We start from the raw sequence: 24,632 nt of genomic DNA, 5'->3' as shown, positions 1-24,632 counted from the left end.
ACAAGACATTTTTGTCTTCTTGGGTGTTTGCCCCATGAAATTACCAACTCCAAATATTTGTCATTTTGTATTTTTAGAACTTATATTCTAAAAGCAGGCAAAGAATCTGCTTTTCATATTTTTCACTTTATAACCGGCTTAGCATAACAAAAAGATTTTTATAATTACTCCCTCATCTAAATCCTGCTAATTAGCTACTATGACCAAAAGTGTTATGCTATATCTTTGCTTCTTTCCTCAAAGCCATCAAGCTTTGCACAGGAAGGTACATCTATGTGGAATGTTATCTATGTTTTGCTTAAGTTAGTTCACAGATTCTCCTGCTGCAAGACTTGGCTTTGAGACTACCTCCTCTAACATGGCAGTCAGAGTTGGTTGCCTGAATGGAAATCCTTGTTTGATCACCAACTGACTCTGTGTCCCTAGGGAAGTTCCTGGATACCACTCCAGGTTTCCTGGGATCCAGGTTTCTCATCTATAAAATGGGATGATAATAATATCCATTGTGTGGAATTATTGCAAAGATCAAATATGCAGAGTACTTACAGCAGGTAAGGGCAGGAATAAGCACTAATAAACAGCAGCTATTAGATAATGACAATACTAGGTATTATTCTGTGAATCTCTCCTCTAGAGTCAGGTTAGTGCCCAACATCAGTGCTTTACACACATTCGCACATACACACTTGATTGTGTGTGCACACAGGTCTCCTATCATGTGTCTAATCATTTACTACCTGTGTTTACTTGTTACTTCAAATTCCTTAAAGGTAGGATTATATTTTCTCCCTATTTCCATTGTGGAGTGCTTGGAACAAATTTTAGTTTTATGAAAATAGTCTTCTTAATACAAAGACCAATAAAGACACATTTGTGAAAAGAAAAATAGAGCACAAATTATTTTTTAAAGGTAGAATTAAAAAATCGATCCTTTTTTTGCTTTTGTATTTTGGTTTTGGTGCTTATTGATGTAATATTACCTTGTAACATTATATACGTTTCAGGTATACATCACTAAAAAATCACCTCTGCATACTACATACAGGTCACTGCTAAAAGTCCAATTCTAGCCTTTCTGGTATACGATTGAACACTTTTACCCAATTTACACATCCACATAACCCCTCCTGGTAACTACTAACTGGTCTGTAAGAGCTGACCATTTCTGGGGCCTCCCTGGTGGAGCAAGGGTTAAAAGTTGCAGCATTATGAAGCTATCAGCAGCCATCCCAGCGCGAGTTTGATCCCTGGCCAAGGAGCTGACTCACATGGTGCAGCAGACCTCTTCTATCTCGCCCGCTGCTCCACTCAGCAGTGTATTTCAGTCAATTCGCCTGTTCTGCTCCCCACTCTGTCTCTGGTGAATCCTCTCACCCCCCACACCTCTGGCCTATACCCCAGTTCTCGTATGCATAAATAAATAAATATTATTAAAAAAAAAAAGAGTTGACCATTTCTGAGGGACTAAGAAGATTGCTAAACAGCCTCAAAATTTTAAAAATAATAATTAAAAGCAGAACTGAAAGAAAAATGAGAGACCATAGAGTTAAACTGTCTAGAGGGTTTAAGAAGGGAAAACGAGAATAAGATCTTTTTGTGGATCAAATAAGGTGATGGAGGAAACCTGATGCGGAGCAGCGCGTGACCGAGGATGGGTCGGCAGGGTTTAGTCACGCTGGGTCACGAAGGCACACCCAGCAAAGGGCAGACGCTAGGAAATAATAACAATTTCCCTGAATGCTTCAAAAGCCCCAGCCCCAAGGCCACAAGGGGACACATTTACCTCTTGCATATTTAGCACAGTCCTGATGTGGAACACTGATAAGGAATGATAATTGTTCTGGCTCTGGTAGGGTCCAAACTAATTTACTTAAAAGCACCTTGGTGAGGTGAACATAATTAATCTTTTCTGTTCTCAAAATAAAGGGTTGTTTTCCTTCTAAGAGATGTCCTGTGTTCTCAAAAAGGATGACAAAAAAAATTAATCATTTTCCATTACGGCACACTTAGCACTTTGGATGTCCAAAGAGCATGTGAACAGTTAATCCCCTTATATGGATAAGTTTCTGTTGACAGGCAGATCAGATCTAAATAGAAATCCAGCATGGTATTTTATTTTTTATCATTGTGGCTTGAGACCTTATTCAAAAATAAAGGGGATCAACTCTGCCTCCACTGAAACTTCGCTTTCATAATTAATCCTTTTTTGAACACTGAGAAACACTGTTTTGGCTCTTGTACAAAGCATTCTCCTGTTCAACTTCTGCCAAGGCAGACAGAAGCACAGACTATCTAGAATATTTTAAAATCATCAAAAATTCAAATGAACTATCTCCTAAGGAATCCCAACTGCCAGGCCATACTTAGTTCAAAGTACCAACAATATGAAGTTGTAGGAATGCATTTTAGCAGGATACCTCAGTTAAACCACTAACAGTAAAGATAAACTCTATGTGTATACAGATATAGGAGATGCACTGTTAAGGAATGTCCAGAATGGTTGAACAAAGGGCAAGAGAAGATAGGTGAAGTGTATGTGAACAAAAGTGTGTAATTTTAAGTAGAGTCAGTCAGGTTCTGAATTTTCATGCCATTGGCTGAGAAAGCTGAACCATGAAAGCTAGCAGGCATAATAAAGCTGACAATATTATTTGTTGAGCAAATTCCCCTGACAATTGCCACAATCAATTGTTTTCCTGAAATTTCAATTACTAGAAAGGTTTTTTTTTCCCCCTTTTTTCCCAAATGAAAGCCATTCATTCAACTGGACAACAATGGAGCTTTGTGGCATGGTGGTTAGCATGAAAAGGAGTTGGTCTTGCCAAAACAATTTGAAATTTTGAACTTAGACACCCTCCTCCCACTTTATTTTAACACACTCAACTAAAATGAACAAGTTCTGCAGCTTTTACTAGACACACTAAAAAAAAAAACAACAAAAGTAGATCAAACCACATTTAAAGTATGTCATGAAAGCATGTAATATTCTGGGAATTAGGTGGATTTCACAGCATTTAATATACATAAACTGGATAGGACATTTGGTCTTTATTTTTATTCAACAAGTAATTAATTACTGAGCTCCTACTATGTGCAAATCAGACTGTGCCACCACTACAGTAGACTTCATTCATAAAGTTGACCAGATTTAGCTCAAACATACCTTTGGATTCCTAAGAGAAAATAAATTATGTGGGCAACAGAGAAATATATGGATATTCTTGCACTTATATTTCTAAAACACAGTACTTCTTAAAAATGTGACAGTTCTTAATAACTTTTATCTTTGATATGGCTATCTTTACTACAATACTGTACTTTTTTTCATTTTTTAGACTTATTGGCAACAATTAGAAGCCAATCCAATGGAAATTTTCATTTCTGTATCATCTTAATGTTCCAATCATTATTGTATATAACTGTTTTTCAAAATTTGTTTATTCGTGAAACACATGAGGTACACAAGCAAAATAAGAGATCAAAGCATTCTACTACATTCTTTAGCAAAATGGATTGGTTCAGTTTCTTGTAAAATACTACATGAAGTCCTTCCTGTTAAATCACTAAATGACAGTAACCTGTTTGGTTTTTAACCTAAGAAATACATTGCTCATTGGCTGATTACTGAGATTAAAAAAAAAACCCTGTAGGGTATTATCAGCAGACTTCTAATCTCACTTATTGCTAATTCAATCAAATTTGACATCGTCATCAGTATCTAGAGTGCTACTGTCTTATCTCTTTATATTCAATCTTCCTCTGCATATAACTGTGAAATATCTTACCCTATTGGTTCCTTTCTCTTCGTGACTATGGAAGAACATGAAAAGTTCTGATTCTGTGTTCAACAAAATAATAATGTAGAAATTTCTTACTCCTTTTCTTTTATTGAGGTAGCACTGGTTTATAGTACTGCATATGATTTAGGGGAGTAGGTTTACACCTCCCACCCAACCGAGCACCCATAGTCAGAGACCAGTGTGCCTCCTCACACCTTTGTTCCCAACTATACCTCTCCGCCCCCATTAGAAACCTCAATTCTGCATTTCTAGGGTTTAAAAAATTTCTTCTTTAAAGTTGATACATTTTTTTTTATTTAAAGATTTATTTATTTATTTATACAAGCACTGGGTACAGTCAGAAGCGCAGCAGGGTGAGAGAATTCACCAGAGCCAGAGCAGGGAGCAGAACAGGCAGACTGACAAAGAAATACACTGCTGAGGGGAGCAGCGGGCGGCAGGAGAGGTCTGCACGCCATGTGGGACTCTCACCCAGCGGCTGGGGATCGAATCGGCGCTGCAGAGACTGCGGGCAGCTTTGCAACCCAGAACTCAACTGCTGCGCCACGAGGGAGGCCCTCTTTTCAAGAATCTTCATACTCCAAACAGACTTGGAAAACAGATAGTATCTTCCTTTTGGGCAAAGATCAGGTAAAATTTCTTGTAGTTCCCTTTATAAGATGAGCTTTTTTTTTTTTTTTTTTTTCCCAAATTCAGGGTTCCTCACTTGTAATGAAGTCACTGTGAATGCAACATCCACCTGGACCCATCTTCACATTGTCCATATAGGACCTGGGTGGCAAAGGAATCCAAAGCAAACATGACATAGGGGCCTGGCTGTGAATTAAATGTGAACTAAAGTCCTTTTCCACATGTCTTCCCACCCATGAGTGTGGCAGTCTAACCTGACAGCTTGTGAGCAGTGTAAGATGTCAAACTTTTCAGGGCCTCCCCTGGTGGCGCAGCGGTTGAGCGCTGGGCTGCGAAGTTGCCCGCAGCCTCTGCAGCGCCGGTTTGATCCCCGGCCTCAGGCAAGGGTCCCACAAGGCGCAGACCTCTCCTGCCGCCCGCTGCTCCCCTCAGCAGTGTATTTCGTCAGTCTGCCTGCTTTGTTCCCCGCTCTGGCTCTGGCGAATTCTCTCACCCTCCTGTGCTTCTGACTGTACCTAGTAAGTGCTTGTATAAATAAATAAATAAATCTTAAAAAAAAATTGTCATACTCTTCAGTTCTTAATATAATTGGGACAACAAAATAAGAAAACTGAAATACTATGTACCAGTGATGATTTAGTTGACTTATTGCAAGATCCTTCCATGTGATTACATTATTCCTCCATTTTCATAATATTTGTCTTTTCTCGCATAGTTGGGAACAGTTAATGAATAATAATAAACATTTTAGGATGATGAAATAAGAAAGTATGTCAAGGCAATAAGATCATCAAGATCCATTATGTATCTTAGATTTATAACAGGGTCCAATAGACTCATATTTGTAAAATAGAATCAGCTCTTTTTTAAAGATTTATTTATTTATGTGTAGGCCAGGGGTGCAGGGAGGGGAGGAGGTGGGGGACATGAGAGGATTCACCAGAGATGGAGTGGGGTGCAGAACAGGCAGACACACTGAAATATACCTTTAAGGGGAGCAGTGGTGAGACAGGAGAGATCTGCTGCACCATATGTGGGTTAGTTCCCTGGCTGGGGATCAAACTCAGTCCATTGCGATGATAGCTCTGAGACTTAAGCCCTAGGCCACCAGAGATGCCCTTGAATCAGCTTTTTTTTTTTTTTTTTACATTTTAAAATAAGGAAAATTTCTCTTTGTTTGTTGGAAGATGTTCAAAAAGATAAAACTTTAAAGTCAACAATCACCAGAAGATTAAAAAAAGCCAAGAGTAGGCCAATGAACCCTGATGGTACACTGAGGATTAAACCACTGCTGGAAGGCTTTCTACCTTTTATCAACTTCTCAGAATCCTTTTCATCCTTTTAATGCTAGATTTCTCCCCCATGTGAGACTTCCCAAACCACTTCTGTGGGTCTGTAATAGCTCTGTAGCTCTGTAATACCTCTGAAGAGGTACAGCAGGTTGAGTGCAGTGCTGTGAAGCTGTCCGCAGCCTCTACAGTGCAGTTTTGATTCCCAGCTGGCCAGAGAGTACCCACATGGTGTGGAAGACCTCTCGTGTCTTGCCTGCTACTTCCCTCAGCAGTGTTTTCGGTCCTTCTGCCTGTTCTGCTCCCCACTCTGTCTCTGGTGAATCCTCTCACTCACCCATGCCTCTGGCCTGTACCCCAGCTCTTGTATAAATAAATAAATCTTTTTAAAAAAAAAGCTCTGATAGGACTTCATGAAATACATTTCCTACACTTCCTTGCCATCCTTTATGTGAAGTAGTTGGTTGTCAAATGGAGAAATGAGGAAAGGATGATGTTATAGAGAGGATTAACACAAAAGCAGAGAGAAGAGAAATGAGAAATATAGGACAGAGGAAACAGATCATTTACATAATCTTAGTCAATGTGCCAAAATCAAGTTGACTGAATAGCCAATTTGCCCAATATACTGAGAAACAAAGCTATTTATTTGTTTATTAACTTCATATATTTTCCAAAGATATTGTTTTTATAAATTGACAATGTTAAAATCAGAGAACTAGTCTTTTGGTGAACTAATGGCTGAGCAAATTTATCCTCAAAATTATGCCTGATAAGCTTAAATTTTAGTAAGATGCTAAAATTATACAACTTAGATTCCTGGAAAATTGAAAACAATAACATCTGAAATAGAATCTTATAACTGCTGTTCTGGTACATTAGAAAGAAGAAATGCTGAGGACAAAACACATGGTCATTTCTGTATAAAATACATGAAACAAAATCAGTGGAAATGAATAGAACTAAATCTAATAGAAAGCAGAGCAACACCAGACTCTGGGGTAGACTGTGGGGAAAGGCATATTGTTAAAAGCCCCAGGAAGAAGATTCAAATCAGGGACTCTCAGCTATAACTGCATACTAGAATCATCTGGGGTGCTTAGAAAATACTGGCTCCTATACCAGGTCAACTGAATCTGGGAGTAGGAGTATGTTGAAATAATATTAGGATTATTAAATTAGAACTATAAACCTAACTTATCAGGGCCTAAATTTTGAAGTAACTGAACTGAATTTTAGGGATACAATTAATATAACATAGAGTGCTAAGACTCATAACCTGTGTGTCAAAGCTAGGATTAGAATACAAATGTCCTGATTAGCAAATCCAAATTTCCAGTCCTCACACTTGTCATTGGTGAGGGTAATGCCCATATATGGGAGGAATATTTTTACAAATTAAAGAACTTTCTCACCGTTATCTGAACTTTTCAACAAAAAATGAAAAAGAACAAAGAAATATGTGTGACAAGCAGGACATCGATTAAGCCAATTTCATAGATAATAGGAATTAGATAGAGAGGGTTAAGTCAATTGGCTTGCTAGGGCTCATGACTAGTTATTCTAACTCCTAGCTCCCAGTCCACCAAATACTAATCATTTTCTAAGAAATTTTAAGTATTTGGATTTCACCTTCCCCTCTCACTCAGTTCCTACACATCTGAGAGCACACTTTTCTTCAGTGAAAAACTAATGTCTAATTAGGTGATTTGAGGTATTACAGAGCAAAATGAGTTCTGAGTTAGGAATGATACGTAAAATAGGAAGTACTAAGAATAAATCACAGAATCTAAATATTTTAAGTCAGTGAATCTGTATTAATGCCTGATGATGACGAAACAAACAAGCCAAGGATGTGCCCCATTGGTGTCTGCCGTGGATAAAGGTGGAGTGAGATGCCTGTAAACACACTGAAGAAGCTCCAGAAAATCATTTAAGGGACACCAGCTATTCAAAAAATTAAGAATAGAGAGCATAAAGAGACTAACGAGGGAAGGAGTATTTTGATGGTTTGGCCTTTTACTGTTTGATGTTCAAATATAATGTAACCGGGGGCAATGATAGGTTGAAATTGTTCACTAATGTCAAATAATTAACATAAGACCACTTTGGATATTTATATTAACAGTGCTAATAGTATCAATTTATACTCGCCCCAGTCTTTCATCTGACATCAAAGTTTATTAAAAGCCCCAACAAACTTTATAAAAACGTAAGTAAGTGGAATCAGAGCTGGTATACAGATGCACAAAATAAAAAAAAAGATCAATTCAGTCATTTCATGTCACTGAACAAGCTCAAGACAGAACCAGTAATGCAACCTAGGGGCACGCCAACTCTTCCCAACATTCAAAAGGAAGAAAATGAGCTCAAAGTTGTTTTGCGAAACTCCTTTTACCAGTAAGTTGAGGTCATATTCTGACAGTTCTAAATATGATCTAAGAACACTATTGTCCTACATATGAATCTTCTTCCTGCCCTGCTTATATTACCTTGGGAGCTGGTTGTCAATGTACTTCCTCTTCATTTTTTATGATAAACCAGACACATAAGGGCTTAATGATGTACAGGGTTCTTACTTGTGCCTTCATTACTTCGAGTAGTCACAAAGGGTGTATATGGAATGGAAAAAACACTGTCTGTAGTCAGGACACTTGAATTCCAGCCCTAGTGTTGACACACATGGCGATTCAAAAAGCCCTCCTGCTTCCCGACTAGGGTAATGGGTTTTAACAAAGATCTTTAAGACATTATCTAAAATGGGAGCACCAAGACGGCAGGGACCTAATCTACTGTAGGGTGCTGTTGAGACATGGTAGGGACTACACATTTGGTAGGTAGTGGTAAATGTTATAATGAGGGCAAATCATTTAAGGTACTTATCGGCAGGGTGGAAATGTTGTGAAGACCAGATTTTCAATACTTCCTAGATTAGCGTCTACTATTTAAAAGAGTGGATCTTTTAAATATCACCAAGTCCAGCCCAAACATTTTTTAAAAAATCAGAAAACTGAAATGCAGAGAGGTTAAACATATACAGGGTCATGTACTTGGCAGTGGTGGAGATGTAACCAGAACCTAGGTTGTCTGATTCTTAATTCAATATTACCTTTACTATATCACTTTCCATCATGTTAAACTAGGCACATAATGATTTTCATCTGAAACTTACAAGCAATTGGTTTAAATTAGCTACGCAAAATGAAAATTCTGCAAATAAGCATTTTATTTAAAGGCTACTTCAAAAATGTGTATTAAAAAACACTATTCCCACCTATATCATAGATATAACCAATGTTTTGTTTTAGAGTTAAGCTATAAAGTTCTTTTAAAAAAATTAATATACCATTATTCTGAGACTACCCAGATATGCTCTTTTAAAGGGAAGAGAGAGCATGTCTTATGTGCATTATATTTTTCAGAAAGATACCTCCATTGCATTTTGCAACACACAGTCATCTTATCTTCACTATACAAAGAAGAGCTTTGACTGTAAGACACATTATCAGGCAAGGCAGTTACACAAGACCGTCTGACTACTTATCAGTAGCAAATAAAAAGCTGTTGGTCTGACCTCCAAACACTGAACACTTCAACAACACTCAATTCACCTGTTGGGGAAGCTGCATTTTTATACACTATCTCAATGACCCTTTTCCTATGCCTCTGGGTTTATGAAAAATTTGACAGGCTCATTTTTGTAGGCTAAAGGAAGTCTTTTTTTAAATCGGTCATCACCTTTTGCCACAAGGTTACAACTCTGCACAAACAGTTCACTTGTTCAGGCAGCACTTCCTTCATTTGACCATAAGCATAGTCATGTTTTAGACATTTAACCCTTGAGAATGACCCCATTACTGGAAAACATACATATTTTAATACCAACAAGAATACAGGCTCTGTATTTTGGGACAAGATGGCGAAAGGAGAATGTCTAGATTGTTTTAACCAAGATCCCTCATGAGAGATTCATGAGGATATTTCCGTTTGCCCTCGATGCGAATATACAGAAGGTAGACTAACATTAGAGCAGTGGGAAACTTGGCAGAACGGGCTAGGACAGGGTTTGTGCAAAACCTTTTTCCGGTTTCAGTTTGAATGGGTTCCCAGGAAGTGTCAAGTTTGAACAAATCCAAAATTTTACAATGTAGCTCGGCCAAAACTGCTGAGATTCACCTGATTCTGGGTCAAAACCGTACAGAGCACACTGCGTTTTATTTGGTGTAAAGCCAATTTGACGGAACCTTTCAGGCAACTTCAATGAGAGCCTCATAGTCTTGGCAAAACCAAAAATGAAGCTGGTTTGATTTTTGGTTTTGAAACAACAACTTCTGGTTTTCTAAAGAGATAAAGACAAGTTTTGCTGAGTTTCAAGATTCTTACAAATACTTAGAAGAGGCATTGCAAATAATTAACAGTTATTTGGGCTAGATTTACATACTCAAGTCACTTATTTCCTGAGCTTAACCAGGACACTTCAGAAGTACATTAACTCTACTGAGTCCATATACTCCTAAGTGTCTTAGAGCAGAATTCCATGTCTTAAGAATAAGGACCTTCTTCGACAACATATGTACCTGTAGAATGGGTTGCACACCCAGTAGAATGAAGCACAACTAGTTCTAGATGCAGGATGGGATGGAAAATGAGTGACACTGTTGTAACAGAGGTGCTATTTGAACAACTGTCGACTCAAGACTATTGACAGGTAGGTGAAGAGTGGATAACACCACGGAAGCATCAATTTCTGTAGAGACATTTGGTGTATGCCTGCACCCTTGAACACCAAGATCTTGAAGTTCAACCATGTGCACAGGTCAAATCTGTAACTACTAGTGTTAGCTGAATGAGTTTAGAGAGGTGTTAAGCCTCTAGCAGTTTTCTAAGAGTTTTCCAGTGTTTTATATTTTCCTAACTGTATGTTTTCCTCTAAAGAGTTAGCTAGGATTTCTCTTGTAAGATATATTATTTCTGTAAGTATATACTGAAAATAAGAGATTAGGTTGTTTTAAGTAATTTTGATTTGAGAAGCTGAGTAATCACTGACAATTGCAACTACACAATTATGCATTTGTTCTATATCAGTGATTTTCTAAACTGATCAGAGACTCCCTAAATAATTTTTTGAATTATGTATTCCCCTTGTTCCTCCCTCTCCCCCACATATTTTTAAGTTGTCTGAATGTTTTCAACATGAGTTTAGGTAGTTGCAAAGAATGAAATTTATGGAATATTGTAGATATTGATATTTTCAAATAAAATTCATATTATTTATAAACATATCCAGTGAACTTTAAATACACCAGCAATTTGTTACCACATTTTGTCCACTTGGAAAATAAATAGGATTCTCTTCAAAAGACAGAAATCTTATATTGTTCCATTTTCTTTGTCTTTAATTACCTTTCCTTTCACAGATCTTTATCCTAATATAAAACATATCTATACTTGTAAGTCATTTTATTTTATAATATTTCATCCTCTTCGATAGGAAAAATGTATATATGTACATACATACAATACACGCACACACTTAAAAAACAGATTTTGAAAACTCCCTGAGACCACAGTGCTCCATTATACATTTTTGTGTTTTTATTATTAAAACTAACATTAGGTAATAAACAATTTGGAGAAAAATTATTAAATGTGAAATATAAAAAACCCCAAAGCTTCCAAAAGTATCTATCTTTATGGGTTGACTATAGCTTCCTTTTCTTTAGCACTCAATTAGCACATGCACTCATAGGTAAGTGCTAATTTTCATTTGAATAAAGGTTTCATTTCTATTGCTATTTTTTTGTTTCTATAGATTTTATCACTGAAAAATGTAGTTCATGTAAGAAAGTACATGAGGATGAAAGCACTTCTGTTACAACAATGTCACTCAATTTCTTGAATGCCTTCTTAGTTTTATGGCACGTATTACATAGTGACCAGTTATCAAAAAATAATCGTAACGATCTATCAGCTCAATTTTGCTGAAAGCAAAGAATTACAAACCACTTGACTTGGGAAAGCATTGTAATGTAGTTACTCACATCATTTACTTTCTGTTTTGGGAAGGTATACTAAAAAGCTTTATTGACCAATAGCTGTGAAAGGACTACAACTGTTCTTTCAGTTAGAGGTCTTTCATTGACCATAATATGTGCAAAAAAGATTGAGAAAAATAAAAATCTTGTTAATTTAATAAAATATTATCAGTATATTTTTGATACTTTCATTTTATCTTAGCATTAAGTATATCTGCATCAAAACCATAGAGCTACAGATTAGCAAAGCTAGTCATCATCAAATCAATCAATCAAATTAAACTTACTTTCTGGCAGGAAAAAAAAAAGTTTGACTTCATTGTTCAAGTCTATGGAATGCGTCAATGCACCCCCAAGACAAATGTCTCACTTTTGAATTATAATTCCAAGACAGATAAACAGATAAGGGAGGCATGGAGCAAGGCCAGAGTTTGTGACTGGATGAAATGTCACAGGACTGTTTTCGATTATTTCTTTCCAAACCTCCTTAGTTTTGTTTTCTGTAGTTATTTATTCTCTGATTATAACAGGGAAGTGGAAGAAGTGATGAAATTGAGTAAACCTGTCTTTTTCCCCCTCAACAACAATAAAAAATGTCAGTTTCAGCATTACCCACGACCAGCACCCCATATATCTAATACAACTCTTTGTTCTAATAAATAAATACATATACGACTAAGAAGGGCAAAAGCTCCACCTAGGACTATATTAAAAGAAGACATGAAGGCACTAACATCTTAAATTATGCCTCTGCTTGGCACCCAGAGGAACCTGGGGGAATTGGTCATCACAGGCGCCTAAATGAGAGAGACCTTTCTTTTTGGGAAGTGGGTGGAGGAGGTCCATTATGAAAGGTAAGATGCCTCTCCATCCTCTTAAAACTATTTGTGCCTGAATACGCCTAGGCAGATTTTTGCATATTCCTGGGGGGATACTACTCCAGTGTGAAGACTAGACTCTAACTCCCCAGCTATCTTTGAACATACTGTGAGGGACAGCATTAATCACTTTGTAGTAAAATTTTTAAAAGTTCTAACATGTTTCAATTCCCTCTACCTTGTTTATTGGTGAACTATGTCATAGATAAAAAAGAGTGTATAAAATATATGCAGAGTTTAAAGAAAATGACAAGTCTCTGTGGTCTGAATGAACATTTCCCTGGTTACTACTGAAGCTGACTATATTCTCACATGCTGTTTCTTCTTCCAATGAAATGTTTGGTTATCTACTCTTTTTCTTTTCTTTTTGAAATATGGAAGTTTGTCTTTTTTTCTAATTGCTTTGCTGGCAATAAGATTTGGATCCAAACTGATTTGGATACAAATTGCTAGTCAGTTACATCTTTTGCTACAAATACCAAATGTGACTTTTCTTTTTACTCTTTTGATTTATAGAAGTTCTTTATTTTAATGAGGTCACATCAACCATTTCCCATATGATCTATGTTTTCAGTACCCTCTTTCTTAGGCCCCCACAGAAATCCTCCTGTGTGGTGAGGTCATAAAGATACTTAACTGTACTTTGCCATTCACCTTTAGGTTTTCAGGTGCTCTTGCATCTGTAGCTAGCGTGGCAGGCACTGAGTTTCATAAGTTTCTGCTTCTAGAATTTCTATTTGATTATATTCACCTGTTCTTACATCTCTTCATTATCTGCATTCATTATCTTACATCTCTTCATTATCTGCATTTCTAAAGCTTTAATAAGGCGTTACACATGATAGCAAAACACTTCCCTCCTGTCCCTCCCCTGCCACCTTGTTCTTCAGAAGTGTCTTAGCTATTCCAGAGACTTTTCTCTATAAAGAACTGGCAATTTTTATTAGTTTTTCTGATGTATTTTGTGTTTTTGAAACTTTTCTATACTATACTTTTAGTGAACAATTTCTCAGTGGTTGTTGCTAGAGTTAGAAGCAAAATTGACTATATTAAGCTGGCTTATCAAACAAATGTACTCAAGTCTATTTTTCATAATTAAACTATGAATTCTTAGACTTCTTATCTAGACATTATTTGCAAGTAATGCCAGTTTTATTGCTTAGTCTACTGCTAAGACTCCTGCTCAGGTTGTCAGAAGTAGTAGAATAGGGCATCTTTTGCTTGTTTCTGGTTTTAAAAAAAGAACTTTCATAACAGGAAGGTCACATTTGTCATAGTTTTCACAGGACTTTTATCAAATTAAGAAAATTCTATGCTTAGTTGGCTAAAATATTTATTATAACAGTGATATTAAGAGAATAAATCCTTTCAATTCACCTATTGATGTGTCCTTATACAATTTATTTCACCTTTACAAGTCACTATGGTAAATTATATTGATTGATTGATTTTTCTACTATTAAATTAACTCTGAATTCCTGGAATAAACTTAAATTGTTCATGAGGAATTATCTTTTTTATACATTGTTTGATTTATTTTGCTAGTGTTTGTTTATAATACTTTTGCATCTATGCTCATGAGTAAGAAGTATCTTAATTTCCCTTATTTATACTTTCCATGTCTGGGTTTGGTTCAAAAATTATACAAAGTGATAAAATGAAATGGGCAAGTTTCCTCTTTTAGTAGTTTCTGGAAGGATCTTTGTAAACTGAAATGATCTGTTCTTAGAATATTTGGTAGCACCTATTTATAAAATCATTTGGATTTGGTGGCCCTTTCTGAGGAAAATTTTAATTGATTAAAAATTGTTGGTTAAACTTACTATTTTTTTACATTTTTACATTTAGTTATGGTATTATTCATGTTATTTCTTCTGAGTTCTGGCAAATTATCTTTCTAGGAATTTAGCTATTTCTCTTAATTTCCAAATGTATAATTGCAAAATTATTCACAATATTTCATATGTGCTTAAATTTTCCAACATAAGTTATGGCCTTTTTTTTTCATTCATAATATTGTTGATTTTCACCTTTTATATCGTCATAGTTATGCTGGACATTGGTCTTTTTTAATTTTCTTTTTAAACAACCAAATTCATTGGTCCTGTCGATTGTATATTTGTTTTCTATTTTATTAATTTCTACATTTTTCTCTTTTCCTTTTTTTCTCTTCTTAAAGGTTTATGGTGCTATACTTTCAATTTCTTATTTTAGTTAATAAGCTCATTAATTTTTATCTCTTTTCTAATATAAGCATTTAAAGCTTTATGTTTCCCCATAAATACTACTCTTGGTGTCTCACACACATTTTAACATATTTTCTTATATTCAGTTCTACATATTTTATAATTTCTACTACAATTTATTGTTAAACCTGTGAGTTGTTTAGAAGTTGACTTTGAAAATTCTGGAACTCTATGGTTTATTTGGTTCCCATTTTGAATCTTTGAGCTAGTAATGATGACCATGTCACTAAATTCTGGCCCAGGAAATGAATAAAAATGATACGTGCAACTTCCAGTTTCCAAAACTAAAGAGAAGTGGTATGCTCTCCCTTTCTTTCTTTTGACTACTTGCAATGTAATATAAGGGCTGAAGATGGAAAAGACTCCTTCTGCAACATATTAAGGATGGTGGAGCACAAGACAAGCCTGGGTCTGACACCATACTTGCCATAGACAGCATACATTTGGAGTGTACACAATAGAGAACTTAATTTCTACTGTACTTAACCCATGATTATTTTTGGGTTTCTCTGTTAATGAGTTCACACCTACCTATAATACAAAGATATGAGAATTCAAATGACGGTAATAATGGAAATGAAAATAGACACATTTGAGAGATGATATGTAAAATGAATTCATATCTCCAAGTTGAATGGCCTTACATTCCCTTCAAATCTCTAAAATGACTTATTGTATTTTCTGTGTCTCTTTTCTCTTGACATCCCACTTATTAAATTCAGTAGTTCTCTTCTCTAAACATGGCATTCACCTTAGCCCTGCTTTTTGTACCCTGTCCCCTAATTTTCCAAGCATATTCCTAAAGCTGGAGTGCCTTTCCTTGTTCCTACTTGTAAGCTTTTATCTTTTCAGTCTATCCCGCCATAACTATTATATTTATATTCCTGTATAGTACATTCATTGTGCCCAATAACTGATTAAATTTATTAATGACTCCCTACCAGCTAAATTGCTTTGGTCCCACCTTTTGCCCCCCAAACTTGCAATGCACATGGGAGAATGTGTGGTGATCTCAGCCCTCTTCCCAAAAGAGCAGCCAGAATCCTGCCCAACAGAATGTTTTAGGAACCAGGAAGGACCAACTTCAACTGGCACTCAGGAAGAAATCCAGTGTAGCCCTGATATAAAAGACCAAGTTTAACCCCATAGTTTGTATTTTAAAACTCAAAAATAAAGCACCTCCTATTGCTCCCTCAAAGTGTCATTGTCTCTGAACCTAAAAGAATAAAAAAGTGTGAAAGACTTTGAAATGGAACCAAAATTCACTGAGTGTCTTCAATGAGAACTAGCTCTGACTCTATGGGATCTCTGCCCCTGTCATTGCCCAGGAGCTGTTAATCACTCTGTGAGTTGTAGATAACTGACAGCAATGTGAATGATTTTAGCTCATGGACAAGCAGATTCAATTCCAATTGATTTTCTTATTTCACTATGGAAGGAGTTAGTTTTTCATCTATTTTAAATCAATTTCAGTACTCTTCAGCATCCATATATATGTGGTTCTTGGAATGATCTTTAAGTCAGTGGTAACATCTTGCTCATCTTATTAACATTTTATTAATTAGTGAGTTTGATAAATTCATTTCTCATGAGTTCACTTTATATTTGTATGAGGGCCATGATTTCATGATTTAACCTTTACAAAAATATATCCATTTAACAAACCTTTGCCAGACTTCATTTGAACTTTAACTACAACCCCAATATGAAATGTCTTCTCTGCTCTTTCTCCAGGTCTGCTCACCTCCACCATACCATCATGCCCTCAGACTACAAATCCCAACACTTCCCCTGGTCAACCTAAATCACAATGATGTCAATTTATTTTACAATTATTTTTTCTTCATAATAGCTTCTATAAAATGAATAAGGTTTCATTCATGTGCTGTAAAGTGTCTTTTATCTTAAATCATTATTTATATGTAAATTCTCCTTTTAAAATTCCTTGAAGGAAATAATCACAATTTATTTATTTTTGTGTCCCCTTCAGTGTCAACACAGGCTTCTATTATACTCAATAAATATCCACTGGTGAGTCCCAGCCATGGCCCAAGAACTGGGGCTCTCAGTCAAGATTTTTATCAGGGACTCACTTGGCTTTATGTGAGGAATCACGCTGCTATATGTTTTGGCTAAACACGGTTCCTTTCTAGGAAAACTTTCACTAAACTTTAATGAAGATCATTAGAGTGTCAGTGAAATACCAAATAAGGTATAATACTAATTAAACAGGCTGAGAAACAAAGGATAAATTGATGTACTTCTAGGGAACCTTTTCCTTCAACTACTTGACTGCTACTGTGTATACCAATATTCTTAAGAACAGTCTTACTGTGAAGGTCATATATCTTCAGTTCTACATTCATACTTTCATTCTCTAAATGTTTATTTATTGTCCACTAGAAATCAAGAATTTTGATAGGCCCTGGGGATACAGTTGCAAATAAAATATAATTTCTAACCCCAAAGCCCTACCTGATCTAAAGGAAGATAAGGAAAAGTTGAGGGAAAGAAGAAAAATTGAACATATGATTGTGACCTAAGGATATAGACAACTGGTGACTAGTCAATCAAGTTTCTCATTAGGATGAAATAACCATCTTATTTTCAGGTATTATAACTATTAAACCTTTAAAATCAATCTACGGTAAAGGCTCCTAGAGGAATAATTAAATTTCAAGTATTTGCAGATTCGCATTACCACAATATGCACCCTGTATTCAATGCAAAACCAAATGCAGACCACCAACACTTTTCTATGGTTTAAGTGGTGAGTTGTGAGAGAATAATAAATGATCTTGAGATTACTTTCAGCACACTTGATTTTATGAACTATAAAATACTTTACTAGTTGAATAGTCTACCAAGTGTATTTAATCTGCTCCTTATAATGCCATATGAAGTCAAAGGACTTCATAATATTTGAGCATTAACATTATTACTAAGCATTTCCATTTTTATGGTTTTACTTATTATAATTATTTCAAATTAAAACCATCTTGAGAAAACTGCCTCTGTAAAAATCCTAGTCCATTTAATCAACTTTATTTTTCTCATGATGACTTTTTATTTTTACCTTTATTCCTAGAGGAACCTCAAGAATAAGGCATTTAAGATTCTACTTCATAGTACTTTGGTAGTAAAGAGATTATATAAATTAAAAAAAAAAAATGCCCTAACAAATACTAACAAAAGTTATAGGCTTTACTGTTTATATAAATTTCAGTTTTTGAGAGGCTTACTGGTATAAATTAAAATTATTAAATAAGAAATAATAAGCAATTACATAATGATAGTGATAATATATAACATTTGTTTGGTACTAATATTTTCACATAAATGTTTCTTAATTCTCACAACTTTTGATAAACTAAGTTTACTTATAATCATTTCTACAGATGAAGGAATCAAGAAACAAGTGATATGCTAAATGCTGTATAAGTGGCATTTTGTACACTGAGTCCGAGTCCTCAAAATCAAAAATTCTGTTTTTATTCATACCTTTAAAAAGAACATTAACTCACAAGCCAAATTCTGTTGGCCAGAGATTTCCTACGGGTAGGTAAAATATATGTGGAGGAACACTAAACATTTTATTCATCTACAATGTCATCACACTGAAACTGAGGGCAGTGTACTTTCCAAATGATCCAGTTAAATCTCAGGAATAGATTATTTACCTACTAGGATATGAACACTATCAATCAAAACCACTTCTTCACACAAGACTAAAATATGCTCTATTAGCATCAGTGCATTCCTCACATAAAATATTTTTATGAATCTTGTTTAAAGTTTCCTTACTTTTTTACTGTTTATTAAAAATATGAGAAAATAAAAACGACTAATTGTTCCAAGCCACTCTTAATATTTTGTGTTTTCCTAAAGTCCTTTTTAAAAAACAAAATATGTAGACTTATATTTGTATCCTATTCCCCATATAATTTTATATCTCCTCGCCCTCATAGAAGGGCATGGCAATATTTGCTTTTTGAAAATATGACTTTTTAAGGCTGAATAATATTTCATCACAAGGTAATACCATAACTTATTCTACCCCTCTTTCAATTTACAAGGTTTTTATTATTAAAACATTCATTATAAGAGTAATAGAACGATGTTTTATAAAACTTGAAAAACAGAATGGAATGAAATAATCACATCCCGTAATTCTTGTCTAACTTGTCACTATTACAAGTTTTGCTTATTCTTCTATTCTTTTTTCACATGCCGAGAATTAAAGATTATCATTGAAAATACACATAATTTTACTCCTTGAATTTACTTCCATTTAATGTATCCTTTTCGTAACCACTGTTACATGTTGGGTGGCAATGACACACTTCACCTAACCACTACCTTACTGCTAAACAATAAATTGCCTCCCCGTTTATTTCCATCTAAAAATCATTTTCCAAAAACTACTGAAAGGATAGTCTTTATGTTCCTGCACTTTAAAACATTCATTTCCTAATTCTAGATTCATGTAAATAAGATTTTTGAGAAAAAAAGCTGATCAGCTCTTACTATTATTTGGTTATTGGCAAAAACAAGTTAAAACTATTAATGTTGAATATCTGAACTTCAAAGCATAAATAGCATTTTAATCTCAGTTTCTTATCAACCAGTCCTTTCTGTGACAGGACTGAGCCTCAGCACCCCTCCCCCAAGTGTCTACAAGCAGTCTCTGTCCCTCAGGCCTCGCCTCCCTCCCGACTTGGGACAGATTCCAAATTAAGGCTCTTGACTTGTCTGCTATGGTCACATCGGTCCCTGCTCTGGCAAGAAGTGATTCAGTGCCTCAAGACCCCTTTTGGCCCCTTTCTCCAGCTGGGGACTCCTAGAGGCCCCAGGCAGAGACACCTGGCCCCTGTAGGTGAGTTCTAACAACCTCCCCAGGGAGCCAGGGAGCCCTGGGTTCCAGGTTCTTGTCATCTTTCAGAAAACCTGCCCAGGGAGAATGGAGAATGACTAGCATTCCTTCCTGGTGAATCCTGGGGATGACCTACTCCTGTGACTTTGTTCCTCTAGCTTCAGGGCCTCAGGAGAGGACTTGCACAGTGGCACGGACCCCACTTGCCAGAGTCTGCACTGTGCTGTTCTTGCTGACCAGCCTGGCCTGGGCTCCCCCAGGACACTGGCTTGTCAGGACTCCTGGGCTCCAGAGGGGCTACAGTTCCATTAGTTCCTATATCTGTAGCTAGACCCGGGCCTCTGTTTTCTGCCCTTCTTTGTATGTCAAGTGTCGCGCTCAGCCCCATTTATTGGGGAGCCTCATGGATCTGTTGGTATTTCTTCTGCCCCCACCCTAACTAAAGACAGCAATCTGTAGACAGCAGTGAGTGAACACTTAAGTATGTACATTATTGCTTTTTCTATGTTCCTTAAATATTAAAGTCTGTGTATACACCTACCTTTTAGGTATAGTTAGCTTATTTTCCCCTTTGAATCTAGATGTAGTTTTAGAAATGCTTTCTGGAAATGCTTCCTTGAAGAGTGATCTGAAATCCACATCAGGACACAGCAGTAATTCTGATAAGAGAAAGAAAATGCCCCAACTTACCGTTTCCAATGCATTTACTCGGTCCTGCAAATAAAGCATAATATGTAATTATAAAAACAAATCTATTCAAAAACATTTCAAATTTATTTAATTTTCAATTTTTCCATTTATCCTCTATTAGTAATAATTAAATGCAAAAGAATGAAAACTATTGAAGATGATTTCTATTGTAGAAAAGTAGTTATAAAAGAATCACTAACACCTTTTTTTTTTCCATTATCAATCAGTGTTAGAACTACCAGGTTTAATTAAGAATAAATACCTCAAATTCAGACATAACTACTATTTTCAATACATCTTACCACTTTTGCATTGGTAAAATTATCTATTTGAGTATCTATAAATATTAGATATAGATTTGAATATATGAACCACAAATAGAAAATAGCAGTGATATAAAAAAGGAACTTAACACATATATCAGTTCTCAGGCATACAGGACAAAGGATGACCTTATAGGAAGATAAAACTCAGACATAAGAATAAGTTCATCAATTAAAATTCATAAGTAATTAAAACAAAGCAGGAAAAATTAGAAAGACCCACCGTGTAGTAGAAGGTTGCACAGAAATATTTTTTTAAAAGTCATTGGTAATATTACTTTAAAGGTTAGATCATTAAGAAAATGGTTATATTCTTAACTCTTTCTTGAGCCAACAGCTGCACATGTTTTTACCAAATGAAAAAGGCTGAATTTCAGAGAGCGGAGAGCCTAAATTTTCTTTTAAAGGAATGTCTTTTTTTTTTTTTTTTAAGGATCAAAGTCAGTTTTCTTTATTTTCTCTCATTTTAAGCAGTTGGAGGAGATGAGTGAAATTTCAATCATCGAAATTTTTGTTTCATGAAATGAATCATTTGTTCTAAGAGGGAAAGGTGGGGAGTGGTGAAGAGAGCCAATCAGCTCAGGGCTCTTGAGGCCCAGCAGGGGCCCACATGGACATTCAGGAGCAGTAAAAACTGGGCCATTCCCTGCAGTCCCCAAATTCACCCAGAATCAGAAACCTTGATTTTGAGGAGTTCTAAAACCCAACCTCCGTTTGGGAAACTGACTTGAACTATTGTACCCTTTAAACATTTAGCTATGTAGGCATGAGTTAAATGAATATATTATGCAAAATCAGCCCAAAGCAGACTGTTTCTAGCAATATAATCTGCTTAATTGCATTTTGTTGACATACTTGAGAGAACCTCACCGTCGCCCCCATAATTTTCATGAAATAACTGCTATTTTGCTGGGGACTTGTGTACTGTCACATTTGAGTGCCTCATAATAAATGCATATAAATGCCTCAGGAGGGCTTTGATCTGTTGTTATCAGGCATCTTATTCACAGTGCTTCTTCAGCAAAACCATTCAGCAATGCTTTATCATCCTCTGCAGACTGAACAGAACCTCATTAGAGACAGAAACATACAGAGGCTCCCAGAGGCCTTTGGGCAGTGTCATATTTATATGAACCATCTGGGAAGGCCCAAAATGTTTACAACCACTATTTAGTCATACATTTTCCCCATACCAAGTATTTCTGGGCTGCCATAATTTAAGATTACTATCTCTCATGTTCTTAGGATTAAAAAATAGGTAACTTAAACTAATATTAGGGTACTCTACAACCTATGGGAAAAGAGTCAGTATAGGTTTTAGAATGAATATATTATTATAATGAAATAAATTATATTTGCTTTAACTTCTCCCACTCTCAATAGAATTGCAGTTGTAGTGTTTGTTGCTATTGTTAAATCTCCAGTTTTCATCTCCACAGATTTATTTTTAAGCTCAAACTGTAGATTCAACACTCTCCTCCCCTCTGCCCTAACACACACACACACACACACACACACACACTCACATCAAAGTTTGAACTCTGAAGAGAAGTTTATTGTTGGGACCTTGAAGGGGGGGGGGGTGGTTAAGAGGTGGGAGGAGTCCAGAGGGAAACAGTCTCCAAAAGTAATGAAGACATTCTCATTATAAACATGCTATTTCAGGTGGTTTAAATAAATCAGTGGTTTTCATTTTTATAGTCATGAACTTTGAGAATCTGATGAAACTTGGCCTTCTTGTAAGTTATACAACACACACACACCTAATTCTGCATATACTTATAAGGGAAATACAGACTCTCTGAAGCCCACTCATGGCTTCCAAGTCCCTGTGCTCCAAATAAAGACCTGAGATAACATATAAGAATATTATACAAATAAGTTATTTCACTAAAGCATATCCATTTTGGTCTCAGGTCAAAATGGCGAGCAAGCTGGCTATTGTAGCACCACGCCTTTGACTGGAGGGTATTCAAAAATGGTACTACAGTGTTGCAGGATTCAATAAACTGGGTTAATGCAAGATGATAACAATATATGAGGATAATGATGTAAAGTAGCTGTAAAAAGACTTCCTGAGAACTTTTCTAATGCCAGGTGATTCACATCATGAGAGCACTGGACCTGACCATTAAATAGCAGATCTTGTCTAAGGAGCAGTGGACAAAATGGGAAGAGGATAAATTCCACCTTGAATCATATCTGAAAGAATGATAAATGGGCAAAGAAATAGTCGAGTAGTTAAAATTTGTGCTTATGGCTGTTCTCAGAAGTGTCTTAATGAAGTTGGTTAAACCTGAAGTGTACAATTTAGAATATATCTGAGCTGCAAATGTATTACTTTAAATATACATATCTACTGAAAAAACCCTATCTACTTATTTCTCATGTTTGAAATATTTCTAGATAAATAACACCAGTAACAAGGAAAATAATTGGGAATGAAAGGTTAGACAAAAATCAAAATATTTTGAAGTAAAAAATGTTTGGTTGCTATTGTGATTGGATAGACCTTTTTCCACTACTCCTAAGTTCTATCGAAGGAGGGGAAAGTTTAATAAACACCTAAATGGCAACAATTATTTAATTCTTATTCTTAAAGATCATGCATGAAGTCACTGTATAGTCACTGAGTCACAATAGAGAGTGCCAGCTGTTTGAAGTGACTGGAATGCTGCTAGACATCGTGCCTAATTTATTTTGCATTCGACAGATCAAGTAGGGACAGTTATATTTTGGGAGAGACCTACAGCATTGAGTAGGTCCTCCACAGTTAGTCTACTGTATTTCAGCTTTTTATGATGAGATTAATATATATTTCTTTGGTTTGAGCTGTATATGTTTCTTTGGTTTGTGGTCACAATGGGGTGTACATTGGAATTTATTAATGAACCAAACTAAATTCTTGAGCATCATTGAAATGGGCAAATATTTGTAGGCTAAGTTAGGAAATGAGTGCTAAATGCAGTTGGTATCTGAATCCCTGATCATCCATCGTTCATTTCATTCTGCTGAGCCAATGAATGTGCCACATTGATTCACCAATTCCATAGAGACCTGAAAATCAGTTCTCCTGCTTCTGGAGGGATAATTGAGCAGGTCTAGTAACTATCACAATAATGCAGCATTTTCCAAAAATACTCTAAATATAGTTATTAGCATGTGAAAAAAAAACACAATCTGGGCATGAAAATATAATGAAAGTTTCCGTTCCTTCTAAGTCTAATGAACTTTAAGAGTATAGAAAAATTCTGGAAAGGGCCTCCCCGGTGGCGCAGTGGTTGAGCGCTGGGCCGCGAAGCTGCCTGGGAGCCTCTGCAAGTGCTGGTTCAATCTCTCGCCACCAGGGAGGGTCCCACAAGGCGCACAGACCTCTCCTGCCATGCCCGCTGCTTCCCTCAGCAGTGTACTTCGTCAGTCTGCCTGTTCTGCTCCCCACTCTGGCTCTGGTGAATTCTCTCACCCTCCCGCGCTTCTGACTGTACCCAGTGCTTGAATAAATAAATAAATCTTCAAAAAAAAAATTCTGGAAACTTCCTTGGAATTGGGAAACCAGGGCCATAAACTTTCCACTGCTCTAAAAGCACAAAGCAGATCTTATGGAAGGAAAATCCACTTTGCTTGGCCCAAAGAGAATACTGTATGGGATGTTTGCTGTCAATGTTAACTCCATTTAATCAATATTCATATTTTATATGATACTTCCTATATAAGGGATATAAAATAGAATGCAAATATGCACTTTCATCCTCTATATATTTATACATGGTAAACTATTTACTGTCAGTCTTTTAACAATTAAGAGATTAGAAATAATTTCTAATGAATTATTTTCCAAATTTCAAGATATTAAAATGAAGTAAAAGGT

At 35.9% G+C, this 24,632-nt stretch overlaps 1 protein-coding gene across 6 annotated transcripts in view; it reads right to left on the bottom strand.

Annotated features, from left to right (window-relative positions):
- The window catches only part of CEP128 (centrosomal protein 128), a 373,385-nt gene that overhangs the window by 30,490 nt on the left and 318,263 nt on the right, over positions 1-24,632 (bottom strand). For all 6 annotated transcript variants that reach the window (XM_054691882.1, XM_054691883.1, XM_054691885.1 and 3 more), the window contains one exon: positions 20,442-20,465. In XM_054691882.1, coding sequence (XP_054547857.1) covers positions 20,442-20,465 — 24 coding nt within the window. The remainder of the gene's footprint in view (positions 1-20,441; positions 20,466-24,632) is intronic.

The sequence above is a fragment of the Talpa occidentalis genome, unplaced genomic scaffold (assembly GCF_014898055.3).
Source record: "Talpa occidentalis isolate TD23 unplaced genomic scaffold, MPIMG_talOcc4v2.1 talOcc4.11, whole genome shotgun sequence".
NCBI classification, from domain to species: domain Eukaryota; kingdom Metazoa; phylum Chordata; class Mammalia; order Eulipotyphla; family Talpidae; genus Talpa; species Talpa occidentalis.
This window is presented reverse-complemented; position numbering and strand designations above follow the sequence as displayed.